General features: G+C 39.2%; 2 protein-coding genes and 1 pseudogene across 10 annotated transcripts in view; 2 read left to right on the forward strand and 1 right to left on the reverse strand.

Moving 5' to 3' along the window:
• Positions 1–20,580, forward strand: part of LOC111322632 (tubulin polyglutamylase TTLL7) — a 198,229-nt gene that overhangs the window by 141,725 nt on the left and 35,924 nt on the right. The gene's annotated exons all lie outside the window — the stretch shown is intronic.
• Positions 378–4,244, forward strand: LOC148719744 (uncharacterized; annotated as a pseudogene). Its single transcript, XR_015993074.1, has 5 exons — positions 378–474; positions 1,284–1,340; positions 2,042–2,513; positions 2,930–3,103; positions 3,326–4,244. The product of XR_015993074.1 is annotated as an uncharacterized LOC148719744 (transcript).
• LOC111346799 (uncharacterized) overlaps positions 6,792–20,580 on the reverse strand; it is a 31,923-nt gene continuing 18,134 nt past the window's right edge. For 3 of the 6 annotated variants that reach the window (XM_088738087.1, XM_088738086.1, XM_088738085.1), the window contains 8 exons: positions 20,330–20,431; positions 19,606–20,040; positions 15,233–15,358; positions 14,922–15,041; positions 14,499–14,600; positions 13,882–13,959; positions 12,689–12,781; positions 6,792–11,791 (listed from right to left, as the gene is read on the reverse strand). In XM_088738087.1, the coding sequence (XP_088594213.1) occupies positions 8,034–11,791; positions 12,689–12,781; positions 13,882–13,959; positions 14,499–14,600; positions 14,922–15,041; positions 15,233–15,358; positions 19,606–20,040; positions 20,330–20,431 (4,814 nt within the window). In that variant the 3' untranslated portion in view covers positions 6,792–8,033. The remainder of the gene's footprint in view (positions 11,792–12,688; positions 12,782–13,881; positions 13,960–14,498; positions 14,601–14,921; positions 15,042–15,232; positions 15,359–19,605; positions 20,041–20,329; positions 20,432–20,580) is intronic. The other 3 variants (XM_088738090.1, XM_088738089.1, XM_088738088.1) reach the window with 2 other exon arrangements.

Consider the following 20,580-nt stretch of genomic DNA (forward strand, 5'->3'; position numbering starts at 1 on the left):
CACATATATATATAGTTGTGATTTGAGCACTCTCGCATGGCAACGTGTATGCACTTGGTCCCACAAGTGTAGCGCCCAGGCAATGGTTTATTCCAGAGCTTGGCCCAGTGTCTGCACTGCACTGATGAGACCCACATAGGTCGAAACAGTGTGCACTGTCTGCAGTTATATATATATATATATATATATATGTGAGTGTCAAGCTCGAGATACTTTTGTAGCAAATGATTAAAAAATATAAATGGCCTCGAGTTAGCAGAAAGTTCTGGTTTACGGATTCTGATTTAGCCAGATTCTGCTGTAATATAAAACATATTGTAGACCACTTCATATATTTTAACAGATTGCTGTCGCTTGTCGCTGTCTTTTTAACTCATAGAATTGTTCAAAAGTGAATCGAGAGCAAAGGCCGAGAGCTGACGATGAACTCTTCACCTCTCTTGCTGCTGGTGGTCTTTGCTTCATGCTACTCAGGTAAAGAACCTTAACTCTTTAACCCCCAAGATCTGACTTTTAATTCTCCCCTCTAGCTGTTACACATTTCCTAGTAAATTAGCTATGAGAATTTGGTGTTAGATCAAGATACCAACTTCTACCTGATAAATAAGTTTAAGTATTCTCATAACAATGCTTGCTGGCTGGCTAATGTATGAATCCTATAGGGAGAAGTTGCATGGTAATCATTTCAGTGAATGAAAGGGTTACTTATCCTTTGAGGGATAAATTTGTTTTAGTTAAAATGAAAGTTCCTCTCCACTGAACGTATTTTGCGAAGATTCACTTAGATTCCCGGATAAGAAAAGCGTCAACAGTTTCATAAAACAAGACCGACAAGTTAAGTACAAATGGGAAGTATGGAATTAGTATAGGTAACCGCATGGGGCCGAGTAAAATTAAGGATTAATATCACGCGCGTTTTCGGAAGTTTCTGCAACTTCCAAAAACACAAGTGATATTAATCCTTAATTTTACGAGGAACCATGTGATTACTTGTTTATAATATAAGGGGCAAAATGTTTTCTTACTGATCTCGCACAAAACGGGACACCATTGTTACAAAACAAACAGAAATTTCTTTACCTTGGCAGCCGTTGCTAAGCGATTTTCAGCCAATCCTTTTCAAGTAATGTTTTCCGGGGCAATAACAAAAATTAAGAAAAAATGCTCACGTCAGCAGCGTACACCCATGGGCAAATGGGGGACGCTGAATTGACCAATCAAAGCGCGCGCTTTGCTTTTGTTATGTTATAATTATTTTTAGCAAGGTCATTTTGTATTTTCAGAGGTTTATGGTAGATTACTGCGGTATGGAGAACAAGTATTAAACCACGATGAAACAGGTAAGGTTAAGCGGATGCCTTTTTTCCATAGATTGGCCTGTGAGTACTTTTGAGATATCCGCGGATATCAAGTTGGTGCATGATGATGATGTGATATTAATGTGTCTCATTTTCTTAGCAGAATAAAATAACTGAAAACAAAGCGCAGTGGCTGGTTTCTGTATAAATGACTGTGAATATCATATATGTGAACTGTGGGTTAAGAAATGATTATCAAGCGATCTTCGCCTTAATGAACACTACTTGAGCTGCAGTGAAATTATTTTCACCATTGCTTATTATAAGCGGTAGTGTTCATTACCGCGAAGATCGCTTTGATAATCAGTAGGTTTCTATCTGTTACAAACCATAAGTTTGACACCCATTGTGTCAAAATTTGATCATGAAGGTGGTCGTTTATTTCAGTTAGAACTTAATCTTAAGAGAGACCCTGAATGATATCGAGCTAAAAGAAATAGTGTTAAAAGTTCTCGGAACAATACTGTGGATTTTAGGAGGGAACTGGGAGGGCAATAAAACTTCTTTGCTTTAAATCTGGTGAAAACGGGACGTGTGACTTGACGTGTAGTAGTTTAAGTGTTACTTATCAAAGAGTCGCATTTATGTAACAGCCTTTTGTTGAGAAAATATTTACCAGCGGCTCAAGTTACATGAAATGAGTAATGTACTTTCGGAGTAAGTTTCCTATTTTTGAAGTTCAGCATTTTTAAAACAGATATGCCCAAAGCCTAACAGCATAGATCGAAAATACGTGCGAATCAAGACCTTTAATAACAACTACCGTGTGGGCGTACCCCACTCACAAAGATGATACCTCAAACTTCTGCACGCGCTGTTGTGGTGGAAAGGATGCCGTTGGACGAAAAGACATAGCCATACCTGGAACACATACAACATTCATTGTTCACTTCCTCAAAGAAAACAATGAAAATATCAATGAAAAGCTCACGAAAGTCAAAGCCGCTTACCGCTACACATTCAATTTTATTGTATCTCGCAAGACAGGCCCTGTCATTGGCATCCGAACCCAAGGAAAACTAGGTAAAACGTATGAAAGTATGAGAAGTAATTGGTTGAAGTTTCAAGATGGCCACCGTGGATATGTTTCGGGATATAAGAACCCATACACTGGAAACTTCCCAAGCATGGAGGACACATTTACTCTAGAAACAGGTCTTTGAACAAATTGTTAGCTCTCAGTGATACGGGAACCTTCACGAAAAATATAAAAAATATTAGAATGAGGAAGACAGTAACCTGTTGAACGTAGTTGAGAAATAAGAGAGATAAAGTGTCATTTTATTTTATTTGGGGGTGTGGCGGGAGGGTGAATTAGGGAAGCGTAGATCAAAAGAACTGTGCGAGTCTTCACGATGACTTGTACCCAGACCTCGGAAGCTCCCATTGGCTATTTGTGATGCTTCCTTTGCTTCTGACTTCCCCAGTTTTTGGTTTTCCGACACTCAATATTGAAAAGCGCTTTAGTGTCCTGAGTTTACACAAACATGGGAAATGGATACTAACTGTACTTTGAAAATCTTGACCCAATTCAGAAGTGCACTGTATGAATTAAAAGGTTACCCTTTTAGTACCCAGCGGATGCGTGACCCCTTGGTGAGTACGTAATACAGATGTCAACTATGGCCGCATCATGGCGTACCTGTCAAGAGGAATGTGAGAGCAAACCAGATAGATGCTTTTGGTCAGATGGATGGGATACACAAAGGCGCAATATGATGACAGCCATATGCTACTATGGCAAAGTTACGAAAATTACCGACAAAGAGCCAACTCTTCCGAGCAGAAAAATTCGGGACGGGCTTGAACCTTTTCTATTTGATACTTGGTAGAAACTTACCCTTCTGTATGAGTTGATCATTACCTCATATTAACCATCATCATAAGCGAGGCTTATTTTGAGTTGCTAGTTGCTAGTAGGAACCTGAGACTACAAAGGAAGCGTGCATGTAAAGTTGATCAAGCAGCAACTGCTTTGCTCATTATCTCTGTTTTTTATTTGCAAGACTCGGTGTCAGTACAGGGGAGCCAAGATAAAGTACCTGCGCATGTCAGCAAAACAGTGTGAAGCTGAAAGCCACTGCTACAATTACAAGAATGATAAATGTTATGATGTTCTTTGATGATTATATCAGCACAGCATTGTGCAAATATATCTACTGAATTTCCCCGAAGTGATTATTTCTTTGCTTGTTTAATATCTTACAATGTAAACAACTATCTTTTGAGATAGCAAGGACAGCGATGTATCCCATTTCAGCGCTGTTGCAGTGCACACCTATTCCTTGCAGGATTAATCAGTGTCATTTTTCTTACATTTTTGACACTTAAATAAGTCATTCCCTACGGAGCCCCTAAAGTGCCATAGCTTTTCTCTTTCTCTCGTCAATATATCGACATATATGTCGACATATATCTCGCCTTTTCCTTCAAATTATGTCGACATATATGTCGACATGTTTTCTCGACCAGTTCATCTCACGTCATTTCCGGAAAGCAATGCGCATTATGTGTTAAATGGGGTTGACAGGCCTACACGACTCCCCAGCGCTTGTTAAGAGTTGCCTATTCAAAGCAGAGGGGGCCCACACAAGCGGCGTGTCTGGTCTCTTGTTCGAAATATAAAGAAATGTATGGGAGAATATTGAAGAGTCGTAATGTTGGAAACTGTACGTTACATTTATTAATCTTAAACATAAGTGATTTCGTTTATCTATTACATAACCAAACCGCATGTATGCAGCACGTGTCTTATCGCCCCATATATGGTGCTGTTCCACGTGCTTACAAGGAGACGTGATGTGTGTTTTCGTGAGAGTTGTGAGAGAGAGTTAATTGGAGTGTAATAGCAAAATCGAACCAAGAAAATAAATCGTGAGTACGCTAGCTTTTGCACGTTTTCGACAGTAATATCGTAAACTTATATCAAGGAATGTCTATATTAAGGCTCAAAATAAACGTAAACCTACCACACTTGCTGTGTATTGTCGTTTCTGTGGTTCTAAATGGCGAATTTGAGCGATTTGGTAGATTTTGTGTTGACTGTTACCCTCGACTGTTACTCTCGTTGACTGTTACTCTCCTTCTTATACAGTAAAGTAACACTCAACGCAAAATCTACCAAATCGCTCAAATTCGCCATTTAAGACCACAGAAACGACAATATACAGCAAGTGAGGTAGGTTTACATTTATTTTGAGCCTTAACATAGACATTCCTTGATATAAGATTACGATATTACGACTCTTCAATATTTTCCCATACATTTTTTTATATTTCGAATAAACGACCAGACACGCCGCTTGTGTGGGCCGCTTGTGTGGGCCGCTTGTGTGGGCCCCCTGTGTGGGCGCCCTGTGTTCAAAGTTTAGCCCTCAAGTGTATGTCTTTGAGCGACCACCCTTTTTTGTAAGATACGAGCGGCGGATTTTTGTATAGTTCGCTCAGTAGTGGTTGTGTTTCTATTAAATGCCAGTTTTAATGATAATTTGCTTTATGTGTGGCACTGATGGTTGGTATTGTGTAACAAAAGGCAAGATTCGTTGGTTCGTCTTCGTTTTCTGTTGAAGTGCTAACTTCCTGTTTTTGAAATTCACCTCTGAGAGGGTTGTGTTAATGAGGTCCTCTGGGTAGCCTCTCTTTAGCAAATGCGCTTTGAAATTTGCGATTTTCTCCTGTAAACTCCTGTTGTTCCTTTGTTGGCCTTTTTGAGGTTTAACTCAGAGTCACTCTTCAAGGCCCTCAGCGCCTTGCGTTCGGTTGGAAGCAAATTATCTTTTGGCTTTGTAAGTTCTATTTCCGAAACGTCACTTTTAACCTCTTCTAAATGACTTTCAAGGGCTACTGATTTTTGTATTGGTGGTATCCATGTGGATTTGACGCGGCAGGGATGGGTTTTTTGTCCTCCCTTTGGAATATGTAAATCAGACGCATTCTCCTTGCACGTAAGATGAACTGGTCGAGATAACATGTCGACATAATTTGAAGGAAAAGGCGAGATATATGTCGACACTCTGACGACAAATATGTCGACATAATTAAAATAAGGCGAGATATACGTCGACATATATGTCGATATATTGACGAGAGAAAAAGAAAAGCTATGGCCATTTAGGGGCTCCGTACATTCCAGACATTGAATTTGACCATAGTTGTAACCTAGTGCCTTAAATGAACGATTTCGTCAAAACTATCAGAAATTTCTTGAACGTGACTGGCGATAAGCAATACAAATGAGCACAAATGGGAAAGTGTACCTGTCATATTTGTGGCTGGGAAGTGTGATAGGACAGTTTTAAGGTGGTGCCTGCGCCACTAGACAATACGCGTGACCCGCACGCTCTGTTATACAGACTACTAGATTCAGTTTCTTGACAGGAAATGTGAACTGTTATGTTTTCATCCATGAAAATGTTTAACCGATTAGTGTTTTGCTTCTCACATTGCTTCACAGATCAAATTAAATGGTGATGGGACTTCACGTCACTCTATTCTATCAGGACTACACTTATGGGTAACGAATCTGAATCCCGCTTTTCATCGTTTACAACCAAACATTGGTTTTCCTCATCTCCACAGCGTCCTCTTAACAATTCCCATAACACTAACGTTCAGAATGTTTTGTTCGCATTGCGTGACGGCTCATGACGAGTGTGACTTGGCGGCCTCGCCTTATTCAGATTAGTTTACCATATGCGGAACGAATCGGTGACGTTCTTGGTTTTTTTTTTTTTTTTTCTTTTTTTTTGTCGCAAGAAGCGAGTGGAGTTGTTAGCATTAAAACCGGAATTTCAGAGACCTTGTGTGAGTTAATTTGGTGTCACAGAAAACAAGTAGAATTTGTTTCACAACCAGAAGCGTCTTAAATTGCTGATCATTTCTATTACAGTCCTAACCTTTATGCTTGATTCAAGGGTGATAATGGAAGGCTGATCACTCTTACAAGTCATAAGGTTTATCACACATTTTCTTACAGATCCAAATTGGACTCAACTCAATCATTCAAGAATAAACTCGATTGACACTAAATAGATGAACAGGAAATAGAAAACAAGGGGCAGGGTAAAAGAGAACAAGGTTTTGATTTACCAACGTGGACTTATAAACCCCCGATAGTAATACAGATAGGAATAAAATCCCCAAATGGCTGACATTTTCTCCAGCTTTTAGCTTCGTTCTCAGTGTCCTTACAATTGTCAGTTTCCAATCTTTTTTTCTCTTCTATGTCACTCTCGTGTAGTACCTAAGCTGAGGAACACCCTTAATTTGATTGTTATTTTTTCAATTTTCTCCGGGCCAGATGTTCTTTCACCCCAGAGAAGAAATAACAGACGCCGACCCTTTCACTCTGAAGCCTCATTCATAATTCTTCTTACTATCTGCCATACAATTCTTATGATGCTAGTTTGGAGAAATTAGTATTTGATCCACCAATAATCTCCTCATTGATATTTTTCTTTATTCTCATCACTTGTCTGCCTCATATTGTAGTGATAAGGTAAGGAGATATTCTGTCTCGGTAACTGGTGGGAGTGAAAGAGTTGATGATGTTTCGGGGCTCCCTTGTCCCCTGGCGAAAACACGCCCGTTGACAACAAGGTTAACCATGACATTTACGGAAATCGTTGATAGAAAACAATTCTTAAACGTCTTCTTTTCGCTTTTTCCGTACGTAAGACAAAATATTTGCATATACTGCGACCGAGATAATTTTCTCCCTGCAGGGCTTTGAGTATTACTGGAAAAGTTGGTAACATTACAGTTCAATTTTGCCGCTTGCTATTGCCGTTAACTTGATGCTTGCTATCAATAATTTGCGCAGTTCAATCGTAATTTCTCTCATGAACCGGGTTTCACTGACTTCAAATTTCCGGTCAATACCAATCAGTTGACAATATACCTTGGGTGTTCTTTTTTAATTCTATGGTACATTTCAAATCTCGGTTGCCATTCTTGAGACGTACCTATTCTTTAATGGTTGTTTGGGTTTGGAAATAGGCGGGATAAAGAAGTCCGAGGAACAAGAAAAAAAAATTTAAGAAAGTTCATGGACAATTAGATACAGCGCACCATGTCTAGGCTTGTTGTTATTAGAAATCAGTGCGTTTAGAAACCTCCTCTTACTAAACGTTCACAACAGGGAAAAAACATCACAGAAACTGTACAACTGTCGGCGACTTCGGTTTCATTTCTCCGCTTGCCTCGTGCAGGCATACAAGATGTTTTCAATGCATCGGTTGAATAAGTTCGTTTCCGGCTAACTAATATCGTATGTGCTCCTCGCGCAAGAAGGCGCGTGGGACCGTGTTTCTTACTAGTGTTTACCAACAAATGTTCTTGTCCTTTTGGTAAAAATAAATACAATTTTTCAGCTATAGATTATTGTATACTCATAGTTCGAAAATTTGTCAAACTGTCGTAGGTTGTGCGGAAGAGTAAAAAATTATCACGGCGAATAAGTGCGAACCAACTTTCAATACCAACTATAAATGATCTCATTCATGCATGAGAAAATAAATTTCCCTAGCAACATAAGCGCAGTAAAAATTCTTGCTTCCCGCTGAGGAATTTCAGTGAAATTCTACTGCGACCATATCCTTCAGTGATAATTTCTAGCTCTTGGAAGTTTCGTACACGCATTTGACAAAGCAGAGAATCAGAAGATTGGACGAGCTCTTAGTGAATTCTGTGCACACCGTACAAGCTGAATGCTACTCTTATCGTTGTCAAGGAACCGTTCTTTTGTAATCCATTACTTATATCTCTCACCCAGTTTCCCATCATGTCAGCATGATTGTTTACTGTGAGACTAAATGTGGCTAATGAACTGCTGTTCGCCAAGCCCTCACTAATACCATCGGCCCAAGATTCCATTACGTCAGCGTAATTGTTAACTGTGAGACTGAATGTCGTTAATGATGCGCACTTCGGAAGTCCCCCACTCATATAGTAGGCCCAGTTTGTTCTCTCGTCAGTGTGATTGTTAACTGTGAGACTGAATGTCGTTAATGATGCGCACTTCGGAAGTCCCCCACTCATACAGTAGGCCCAGTTTGTTCTCTCGTCAGTGTGATTGTTAACTGTGAGACTGAATGTCGTTAATGATGCGCACTTCGGAAGTCCCCCACTCATATAGTAGGCCCAGTTTGTTCTCTCGTCAGTGTGATTGTTAACTGTGAGACTGAATGTCGTTAATGATGCGCACTTCGGAAGTCCCCCACTCATATAGTAGGCCCAGTTTGTTCTCTCGTCAGTGTGATTGTTAACTGTGAGACTGAATGTCGTTAATGATGCGCACTTCGGAAGTCCCCCACTCATATAGTAGGCCCAGTTTGTTCTCTCGTCAGTGTGATTGTTAACTGTGAGACTGAATGTCGTTAATGATGCGCACTTCGGAAGTCCCCCACTCATATAGTAGGCCCAGTTTGTTCTCTCGTCAGTGTGATTGTTAACTGTGAGACTGAATGTCGTTAATGATGCGCACTCCGGCAGTCCCTTACTCATATAGAAGGCCCACTGTGCTCCCTCGTCAGTGTGATTGTTAACTGTGAGACTGAATGTCGTTAATGATGCGCACTTCGGCAGTCCCTCACTCATATAGAAGGCCCACTCTGCTCCCTTGTCAGTAGGATTGTTAAGTGTGAGACTAAATGTAGTTAGGGATCTGCTGTTAGCCAAGCCCTCAGCCACACCTCTGGCCCACTCCCATGGCATATCAGCGTGGTTGTTAACAGTGAGGTTGAACGTGGTTGATGACGCACAGCTTAATAGTGCAATAACTTCATCGTGTGTTGCAGTCTTCCCGTCAGCTAAAAACGAGGCTGAGGGTGGAGAAAAATTAGCGAGAGTATCAAAACCACTTAAATAGCGGTCCTTTCTGACACCATTCAAGTGCACTGAAATAGAATGCTCTGGACTCCCTTGAACTAACTTTTGAAGTGCAGTTTCTCCGTAGCTTGTGATTTCACCGCACAGGTCAATAATACTGTGTGAGGACAATGAATTGTTAGTCAGAAAATAGTCAACCAGACAATCCATAACATCATTGCTTAGTTTACCTCGGACACTCAAGTGGAGACCAGATAATGGCGAACTTTTCATGAAAAAACCTCCAAGGGCTTTTAAGCTGTCAACACTCAGTTCCCCACAGACGTTAACGGTTAACAATTTCTCTAATGGCGCATCACCTAGAATCGGACAGGTCAGCAAACTTTCTTCATGTTTGATTTTCCCACATACATTTGGATGAATAATAAGAGACTTCCATGACTTATTGGCTGCCAGTATGGTAGCAACAGCTGTCATCCACGTTTCTGGGATTTCTCCATACACCTGTAACACTAAAGAGTGCAGAGTTCTATTTCGTAGAACACCTTTCTGCAGTTGTACGATTCCAGGGTTGCTGGGTTTTCCATGAACAACAAGACTAAGAGACTCCAGCCCAGTTTCTTCTGCAAGTCCTTCACTAACAGACGACACTAAACAATCATCCAGATCCCCATAAACAATAAGCGCGAGAGATCTTAGCGATGTTTTGAATAACACTTTTACGGCTTCTGCAACAGCGTTGTTTAGAATACAAAAGAATTCGAGCTCAACACATTTCAATTGCGAAAAATTCAGTAACAAGGTACTGACATTTTTGGTGCACCTCTCAGTACTCACGTCAAACAGTTTGAGCGTGACTTTTCTTAATGAAGTGCTTGACGACACACTCTCAGCGAACAGATCTGCAATATCATGGGACATGTTCTCGATATTAGAGATGACAAGCTCTGTGAGAGTTTCAATGCTTTCGAGAATTCGATGGAAATCATTCACATTGTCTCTACTGAAAGACTGTACGTTCCTCAGTCTCAGTGTGGTTAGTTGCACCGGTGCTAAATCACCCCCAACAATGGCGCCTTCATAAGCATATCGTATAAACTTAAAGTAGCACCGTTCACTCTTTCCTAGTTTCAAATCGTTTGGTAATGGAATAAGAGGGCAGGCAACTTTCCCTAAATCATCGGCAGCACCACTCTCCTCTAAAAGATCAAGTAAGAACGCACAGTCTCCATCAGGATCAAGCCAGTCCCAGCTTTCTCTTAGAATCGTTCCTATTTGTTTGAAAAACAGCGTTCCATCCATGCCTAATATGCCAGCTACAAAAAAAATTACTTGTCTGTATTTTTCACAGACATCTTCCTTGCCTAAAGTAAGGTTTGGTTGGTTCGTGAAGAGCTCGTTTGCTAGGTAGAAGGCAGCTAAAAACTCTTGAAATGTTTTGTGAAGAAAATGACACTGATGTCTTGGCTCCTGACTTGGCCTTGAACTGGCTTCCATGAAAACAAGGCCCAATTTGATCACTGGAAATTTTCTCACATGGGTCCTCGAATGTTCTAACTTGTCCAATTCTTCTTCCGAAAACGAACGGCGGTCTTCTAGAAGACACTTCCACGCTAACTCCCCTAGCACAAGTATGGACTCTTTAAATTGATTCTCTAGCGTTTTGTCGGCATTTCGATGAACGTCCAGGCCATTTCGGGAGCAGTAACGCCTTAACAAGCATCGAAAAATAATCTGATAAAGCTTTGTGCGATTAGATGGAAGTTCCCCTTCAAAGTCTTCAAAAACAACGCACAAGAGAAGGAGATTCAACGGATTGTTCCTTAACGCATCTAGGTAACTATTTTCTTCAACAGCCCGAATGAGCCTCTCGCCTTTTGACAAATTTTGGGGATCGACCCTTTGAAAATGCTTCCTGATGTAATCTGTAGCGCCCTCTGAAGTGAACCCTTTAATCTGCAAATGTGAATCAAAGTCATAGCGCCGCCGGATATCGATTCCCTTTTCTTCGCGCGAGGTGGCCAAAATAAAACAACGTGAGAAAACTTTTCTTTTAAAGAGCCTATCAACGACTTTTCCCGATGCTTCTGGTAACTCATCAAGGCCATCCAGGATTAAAAGAATCTCGTTCTGGTTCCTTTCATCCCTGATGTAATTCAGAAAACGCGTTTTATTTTTCATGTCATCATGCAAAACTTGCTCGTCAATAGCTTGTACCATGTCTTTGGTATCTTTGTGAATGTCACAGCATTTCAGAAGGAACAAAAACTTAAACGCGGGGAAATGAAACTCGACTGGTACTGACTTTTTGGCCCAATCTCTGGCAATTTTAAGACAAAATGTAGTCTTCCCAATCCCGGGGTTTCCTTCTACAAGTACCATTCTGGCGCCCTTTTCACCCTCTGTAGCAGGCTTGAAAATTTCATACATGTGAACCTCCTTCTCCGTTAGCTGAAAATAAGCTTTCCTTCTCCATTTGATTTGCAACCTGGTGTAAACGTCATCAATAGGTAGTTGGATATCGCTGTCCCACAGCAATGGTTTTACATTGGAACGTCGGATGTATTCATCTCGAAGGTGTTTCTCAACTAGACAATGCTCAGAACCTGCAAAAAAACATACTTCGTTCTTGAAGGCACATGTATACAATCAAACATTGACGTTAATCGTTTAAAAATGAACTATGAGAGAGTGTTATTTAAACAACCCGCCCAGACCAACTTCAATGGCTTTGTCGTGCTGCCGTATGTACAGGGTGTTTCTGAGAAAATAAGTCGCATTTTGAAGCAACAAAAGATCTAAGTAGCCTACAAACCACAACAGACAATCAACAGCCTTTTTTCACGCCCCAAGGAGCGAGACGAATCTGACCGGCAGAAGTCAGGCATGGTGTACAAAGTCAATTGCACGCAGTCTAATTTTAAGTACTACGGCCAAACAGAAAGGTCATTAAAGACCAGAATTGCAGAGCACAAAAAGGCAGTTGCAGGTTTTGAGTTTAACTCGAAAGTCGCAAGCCATGTCCACCATTTCGACCATAACATGGACTTTGCAAACGTCAGGGTTGTTGGTTTCGAATCTAATTACCACGAAAGACTTTTCCTTGAAGCCTGGCACTCCACTTTGGATCCGAATGCAGGGAACGATCACATCGTACTTCCAGAAGCCTATGCAGACCTCGCGCGTCAGCATCAAATACAAAGTTAAGCGCGCAAGCTTCGCGTCACGTTTTTAACTTTAAATAACGCTTGACAACGATCTTCGTTTTTCATATCACTGATGAAGCCTTAAGCATTAGCCAAAACGTCTGTTTCAGAAATAACAACAGTCAAAGGCAACCAATTTCCATGGCAAGAGAGGTGATGGCTCCTTCAAAGATGACAGAGGGCTTGATTCATGAAGGCTTCATACAGCTGTTCTTTAGTAGCAAAAAATAGGGGAAAGTTTTGAAAAAGCGCTGGATTTCCAACCAATGCCGTTTTACGAATTAAGATGAAATTTACCTTTACGGCGTTTCACAGATTGAGTGGCAACAGAGGACGAACTCCGTTTAAACTCTCTATTTGAAGCTTGCCTGGACTTGTTTATTACGGCACCTAGAAAAGAAAAGTGTAACCGCACTTAACAATCTACGGTTGTAAAACATAGTTAATTACTATTACCTAAAGTATTAATATTTGAGTAGCTTCTATTTCTGTTTGTTTCCTGAGGAATTTATTTCATGAATCTCTTTATGCCCCCTCAATGACAAATTAATTATTTCACTCAAACAACACTTTTCTGATTACGCACAATGTAGTAATGAATTATGAAATAACTAGAATACCAAGAACAACTTGCATCATTGTATAATTTACACACCCATTTCCACACACATGTCAGCTCTTTTAAAAAAATTAAACTTATCCATATATCAAGTAAACTCTCATTAAATGGACGTTATTCACAGATAGAAAAAAAAAACATTCTTTGCTATTTACAATATGTAAAATCGTTAAAGGCCTTCAGTAATACATATAGTCGTGTAATAATAAGAAAGACAGCCAAGAAATTTAATTTTTCTAGTAATTTAGACCCATTTGACAGAAAACCATACATCCCATTGAGAAAAATAGCTCGTATCAACACTGACAGTTGGCCAACTGCTTGCAGAAATAATACAGAAAGGTTATCAAAAATTTTCCTCATCCTAACTTTTTTTGTAAAAACAACTCAAACAAAATCATTGTTTTCAAGAATTAAACATCATCCTGCCAATAGCACTGAGATATTTTTTTAAGGCTAAGTAGGCAAGTACAAATGTTTGTTTTCTTGTTAGTTAGTCAGTTAGTTATCTAGTTAGTTAATTAGTTTTATTTCTGCTTAAGTTCATATCATTGTAACTAAACACTCTTGTTGTTTTCAGTGCTTAATAAAGACTTCTATTTCTATTATTATAATTAAATATTTCTCATTTGTATATTTGTGACCGACTTAACAAGTGCTTAAATCACCTCAAGAGTCATTTAGTCTAAAATTTTTGTGAAAGTTTCTTGTGTCACATGCACCAATTCATAATACGCACTGTGAGCTTATCGTTATCATTTAAACCTTTCACTCAAAAAATAAATTCTTTCTCAATCTATTTTGCATCCCCATCACCCTGCTCCTGTTTAAAGGAGCACAATAAGCTATCTAGAAAGAGGAAGTTGTCTACCTTTGCGTTGAACTGCTATGCTGGTTGAGGATTCATTTTCTTTGAATCCTGCCGAGGACTGTAAAGTGACAGGATCAACTACATGTATGAACAGAAAGAAAAACATGTTATAATTTTCATAAAGACAACCACATGAAAAATTTCAAATAAGGTGCATGTAAATGTTCCACATGCAAAAATACAACTTTGAGAAACAATGGCATGTTACAAGCAATACTAAGAAATCTGATCCAGCCTTCTCTACCTTCAGCTACTAATTATTCACTGATAAATTGAGGAGGAAACTGTACTTTTCCTGATCATACAAGTACTGGTATCTGTAGTGTACATGTAGAATACTTTATCAAGAACCTCTCTAACCTGATTGCATAATAACTATCAATATTTCCAACAGGAACAAAAAAATAACTAACTATATAACTGCCATGTCTGCAAGCAAGGCAAAAGAAGTGGAGAGGGAGGATTCGAACTAGTAACTAGGACTGCAGAGCCCTTCATGCAGTCAAAACACATGGCACAATAGATGGGCACTCAGGCAACATTCTCAACTAGCCCCTCTCAACAAGCTTCTCATGTGTGGTAGCTGTCAATTCCTAGTTAATATGTTCCCATCTCACCTTGAGGATGACTTCTTTGATGTTCAGGTCCTGCACAATATGTTGAACTGGCTCCAGCAAATGGACTCTGACAATGTTCAGAGGGTGGATATCTGTTCAGGCCTGACATGAATTAGATATCAAACATGACGATTTTACTTTTTTTTTTTTAGTACAGTACATTTTTTGACATTGAAACATTCTTGAAAAATGAAAGTTTAATGTAGAGGAAAGGATAAAAGTCAAAGCTACTAATAATTATAATTTGTCCTATGCCTCTAGATGGAACTGATCAAAAAATTTAATTTAACAGAAATACTTAAAACATAAGCTTCAACAAAATGTTTACTACAATTTACTATACTTTTGCTTTTACTACGATCTTCAACTTTCTATAAAGTATCCTAAGTAACATACAATTCATTTGTTGTACTTGGTACTCACTCTGAGTGAAACTTCTTTGATCAATGGGTTTGTTTTGAGATGCAGCAACTCTGGAAAGAGAAAACTGTTCATATTCCATGGATGACTGTGGCAAGTGGCCAACAGAGGGGCCTTCTGCACCTACAAAAGGCAAATTGAATGATTTCAGAAGACTCCTCTAGGTTAACTCAATTTGCAACAGCTGATTGACAAGTGCATGCATGGCTCTGGCATAAAAAATTTTAGACTACTGGTAATCTTTGCAATTTTGGAAACCAATTTGAAATATATTGGATTAATTGACATCATTAATTTTTTTTTACTGATATTACCTTGAAGTTCATGAGGAGTTGAGTGAATCAATTCTTCTCTGAGTCGTTTAGCAGGCTGATCAGCTGCAACAAAGGGGGGTGGCCTCTTATCACTGATTGGAAAAATTGTTCCGCTTTCTGATAAACCTAGAGAGGCAACAAAAAAATGCTTCATCACAAATTAATTTCTAATCATATTCACCAAGCCTGAGGATAGGGACTAAATCTATTTTTTAGTTTTAATTGCTACCATGTGATTATTAAAGACTGCACTTTTGCTCTTACATCTAATTCTTTTTTTCTTCACCAAAGAAATCAAGACAGCACATGAACTAAATTAATGTTTTAAAAAATTATAGGAGACTAGCTTACCAAATGTGAGTTCGTACATCTTGTTTACAAGTCTTCTGATGTTGATGCTTAGGTAAGCCATCGTACAGATGATTCCAATAGTCAATACACGAAGTAATAAAAGCATGTATAACCTTTGAGGCACAGTCACTAGTCAGATAACGACACATCCTGAACAGATTTCTTAGGTGAAAGAACGAGGTTTAGCAGAGATGTTTAATTTGATCATCAAAAGTCATGTTTTTGTCAAATCTAATACCAAGGTTGGTAAGTGACTTAGCAATGGAGATATTTTCAATTCCAAGAATAATGTGATCAAGCGAGACTCCATTTCAGAATTTAGAATGAATTAAGGATACATCGGTCTTATCCTGATTTTATTTTAAGTCATTATCTTGCAGCCAGCGGCAAATCTCAGTCACGCAAGCAACTATGCGCTCAATCACCAAATCCACGTCACTGGTATCAAAAGACAAGTACAGCTGGGTGTCATCAGCATAGAGGTGGTAATTAAGATTGTATTTCTTGATTATTTCTGAGATAGGAGATGTGTATAATAGATAGAGTACAGGTCTGAGTACAGAACCTTGAGGAACACCAACTAAAAAAGATCCCGCACAGAGGACTGAGATTGATCAATGTCAACAAAATGAGTGCGTTCCCAGAGGTATGAACTGAACCAATTCAGAACAGTGCCGTTAATACCGAAATGTTTATCAAGTCCCGCCAACAAAAAGGTGTGGTTTACAGTGTCAAACATAGCAGACAGGTCCAGGAGAATCAGGATCACTATCTTGCCTTTATCAAGAGATAACATGATGTCACTGTGTACTTTCAAAACTGTAGTTTCAGTGCTATGCAGTCTTATATGCAGACTGCAGAGGTTTGTGTAGCGCATTGGTAGTAAGATATGTGTTAAGTTGTAAAAACACAGATTTTTCAATTAGCTTAAAAAACAAACTTCAGATTGGACACAGCACGAAAATTCACGAAATCCCCAGAGCCAGAATTAGATTTCTTTAACAAAGGTTTCACCATAGCAGTCTTGAGATCCCTTGGCATCTCACCAGTAGAAAGTGATACGTTAATGATATTTACATTTACATTTACATGTTATTAGGTCGGTAAAATCATCAACATATCACACCAACCGTAAAAATAAAGCAAATAACTGGATAAAGGTAATAAGGAAATGAATAAAAAACAATTCTGTTGATGTTGAAAATAAAAGTTAAATTACAAAAACTATATAAGCTATGTACAACTATCATTTAAAAAGGCTGATAACCTATGTTTAAAAGTTTCTATGAAAGTTGACGAAACAATGGTCTCAGGGAGGCAGTTCCAGTCTGTTATAGTTCTTGCAAAAAAAGGAAAATTTGAAAACGTCTTTACTTGAATATGGCACTCGAAAATTAAATTGATGGCTTCCCCTCGTGCGACTCTCAGAGTGCAGTACTAAATATTCTCGATTGTCTGTGTCAATAAGACTGCGAGTTATCTTATACATAAGTATTAACGAAGACTACCTTCTTCTCATTTCCAACATGGTCCATCCTAAATCTTCGATCATGCCAGTAACACTAGCATACCTATGACAATTCTGCGAGCAAAACTGTGCTGCGTTACGTTGAACTCTTTCCAGGGCACTGACATCTTTCTTTAAAAACGGATCCAAGCCGCACTCGCGTATTTCAGCTTCGACCATACTAGGGATGTATATGCAATTTCCTTCACATTCTTTGGGCAATTCCAAAAGTTACATTAAATTGAACCCAGCGACTTGTTTGCTTTAGCTGTTATTATGGAAACGTGATCTGACAACTTAAGCTTGTTACTAATAGTAACCCCAAGATATGGGAAGCTATCCACCTGTTCCAGTTCGACACCACAGAAGACGTATTTTCTCTGGGCTGGGTTGATCTTATGTGAGATGGTAACAATTTTACATTTGGAAGGATTAAACTCCATTTGCCAATAGTGTTGCCAGTATTCTAGTCTGAGTAGGTCAGATTGAAGGAGGTCACAGTCTGCATTGCTGGCGATAATGCCATAGAGTAAAGCATCGTCCGCAAAGAGCCTAACTGTTAATTGCACGTTGTCTGGTAAGTCGTTTAGATATAATAAAAAGAGTAGCGGGCCAAGGACTGTACCTTGGGGTATGCCAGAAGTCACTGGGCTTTGATGTGATGTTTGGCCTTCGCAGACAACTGACTGGAAACGTTGTGTAAGAAATCACTCCAGCCAGGTTAGAAGCCGGCCCTGGATTCCATAGTATTGCAGTTTCCTTAGGAGACGCCTAGGAGGAACCTTGTCAAAAGCCTTAGCGAAGTCCAGGACAACCGCGTGAATCGATGAGCTCTGAATAGCCTTTGCCATGTCATGTAAGGTGAGAATTAGCTGCATCTCTGTAGATCTCTTTGCTCTCAAAACCATGCTGACAGTCAGTTAAGATGTTATGATCGTTTAAATGTTTCACAATGAAGCAGTGGATGATATGCTCAGGGATCTTCAACGCAACACAAGTAAGGGATAACGGCCTATAATTGGCTGGAGCAGATTTCTTTCCCTTTTTAAAAACTACGCACGCATTTGCCTCTCTCCACCTGTGGGGAACAGTACCACTGTCTACCGAGTCTTGAAAGATGTCAGTCAAAATTGGAGTAATGTCTGCAGCAAAAGTTTTGAGAAACCAGGGTGGAATCTGGTCAGGGCCACAGGCTTTGTTAGGGTTTAGTGAGGACACAAGTTTTAAGACTCCCTTCCTGAGATAATCAAAGGGCCCAAGCCAGGTGTGGGATCAGATCTCATTTCTGGAATGCTCTCAGGGTCTTCTTTAGTAAACACACTCCAAAATTGCCTGTTTAAAAATTAATTTCTGATTTAAGACCACTATCACTTACGACTTTGCCGTCCACTTCAAAATATGCAACCCCCGGATTATCATGGTAAAGTCGCTTTACGTAGGACCAAAAACGTTTTGGGTTTTCTCTAATTGCCTCACCAAGGTGGTTACTGATATACTCTTCCCTAGCAGAAGACTTAAGATTTCTATGCACGCATTTCCTGGCTGCCAAAATTTATTCCAGTGTTGATCAGACCCTGTTTTCTTTGCCTTGTTATATAGTCCTGTTATATATTTTTCAGAGCAGGCACCAATTTCAAGTAACACTTCCGCACAACAGTAGCAGGTAGAGCATCGAGTGAGCATGACTTAATTGTATTATTTTTAATGAGATCAATGACTTCAACATCAGTAAGAGGAACAAATGATGAAAATGCTGATGAACAACATGATTACTCAGCAGAACAGGGCTCAAATTATTGGTTGTTTACACGCCTCCCGTCAGCAATCTTATGCCGGATGCCGTCAACTTTAGATTGAAAGAAGTCAGCAAAAGCATTTGTAAGTTCGACATTGTTTTCAGCAGCCGGATAACTCTTATTGGGATTTTTGTAAGCATCTTGTTAACAGATCTAAAAAGTAAAGTAGGGTCATGGGAGCTTTCTTCAATAAAGGTAGAAGAGTAGGCCTCCTTCGTTCGATGTAGCAGTTGATTTTCAATATCACAATTGAGACAAGAATTTCACTTTGTCAGATTCAAGTTTAGATGATCGCCATTTGTTCTCAACCATTCATCATTAAGTTTATCAACCAAAACTATACCTGACTGATTTTGTTGGCTTGTTCATTCTTTTAAAATTAATTTTAAATTAATTCAGTGTAGGATAAAACATCGCCAAAGGAAGAAATTAAAGCACTATCTCAAGAAATAGTTAAGAGCAGGTTCGTGGAAATTAACAAGGTTTTTTAAACACAGACAGACAGACAAACAAACGAAGAAATCAAGAAAGTTCAATAACATCTTGCAAACAAATCACCTGTAGCAGGACTTGGACAGTCAGCACATAAACATGTTCTGTCTCAATAGAAAACTATACCAATATCTTCATTTTGTAACAGTTTCAAAACCTACTCCAAGTTGAAAGAGAGATGCGTTTGGAAATATTATTGAGCGGATCTAGTCTTGTACAGCACTAACCTCTAAGTACAACTTTCTCAAAGTACACTTTGCATGCCTTGTACTTTTCTATGTCCATTGTTGTTTTCAGCCTCAGCTCAGCCAGGTTCAACTCCTTCAAGATCTTTTCAGTCACAAAACAGTTTTGAACCACTTCATCAAGATGACCAGATGAATAATCTTTCCACAAGTCCTCCAAGATCTGGAGAGATTCACACTTAACTGTTATCACCAAACTTCCATATCGCACATCTGTCATGATAGCCCCCAGTTTTTGCAAGTAATCCAGAAACTCATCATACTCCTTCTTACTCTGTGGTTTCATAGTCTGTAAATAGTGTTTCCCGACCAAATAAAAGAATTTCTCTCTAGTCTCTGAGACAGATTCTGTTCCTGGATTTTTGGATTTAGCAAGTTTTAGGTGTTCTGCTTCAACACCAACATCTATCTCGTCACCTGCAATGTAATGAAAAGTAAAAATTAATCACATGTAGTCCTTATAATTTTACCCGGTATGCATCTCAAATCTCTAAGTGTTATTGTGAAACACATCCAAATGTTTAGGTGACAAGCCATGAAAAAAAATTGACACAGTAAAGAATCACAATTAACTAGGACTGCAGAGCCCAGTCAAAACACATAGCACAATAGATAGGCACTCAAGCAACATTCTCAACTAGCCCCTCTCAACAAGCTTCTCATATGTAGTAGCTGCCAATTCCTAGTTAATATGTTCCCATCTCACCTTGAGGATGACTTCTTTGATGTTCAGGTCCTGCACAATATGTTGAACTGGCTCCAGCAAATGGACTCTGACAATGTTCGGAGGGTGGATATCTGTTCAGGCCTGACATGAATTAGATATCAAACACGACGATTTTACTTCTTTTTTTTTTTTAAGCCTTTTAAATTCTAGTACATTTTTTGACAATGAAACATTCTTGAAAAATGAAAGTTTAATGTATAGGAAAGGATAAAAGTCAAAGCTACTTATAA

Source organism: Stylophora pistillata, chromosome 11 (assembly GCF_964205215.1).
Source record: "Stylophora pistillata chromosome 11, jaStyPist1.2, whole genome shotgun sequence".
NCBI classification, from domain to species: domain Eukaryota; kingdom Metazoa; phylum Cnidaria; class Anthozoa; order Scleractinia; family Pocilloporidae; genus Stylophora; species Stylophora pistillata.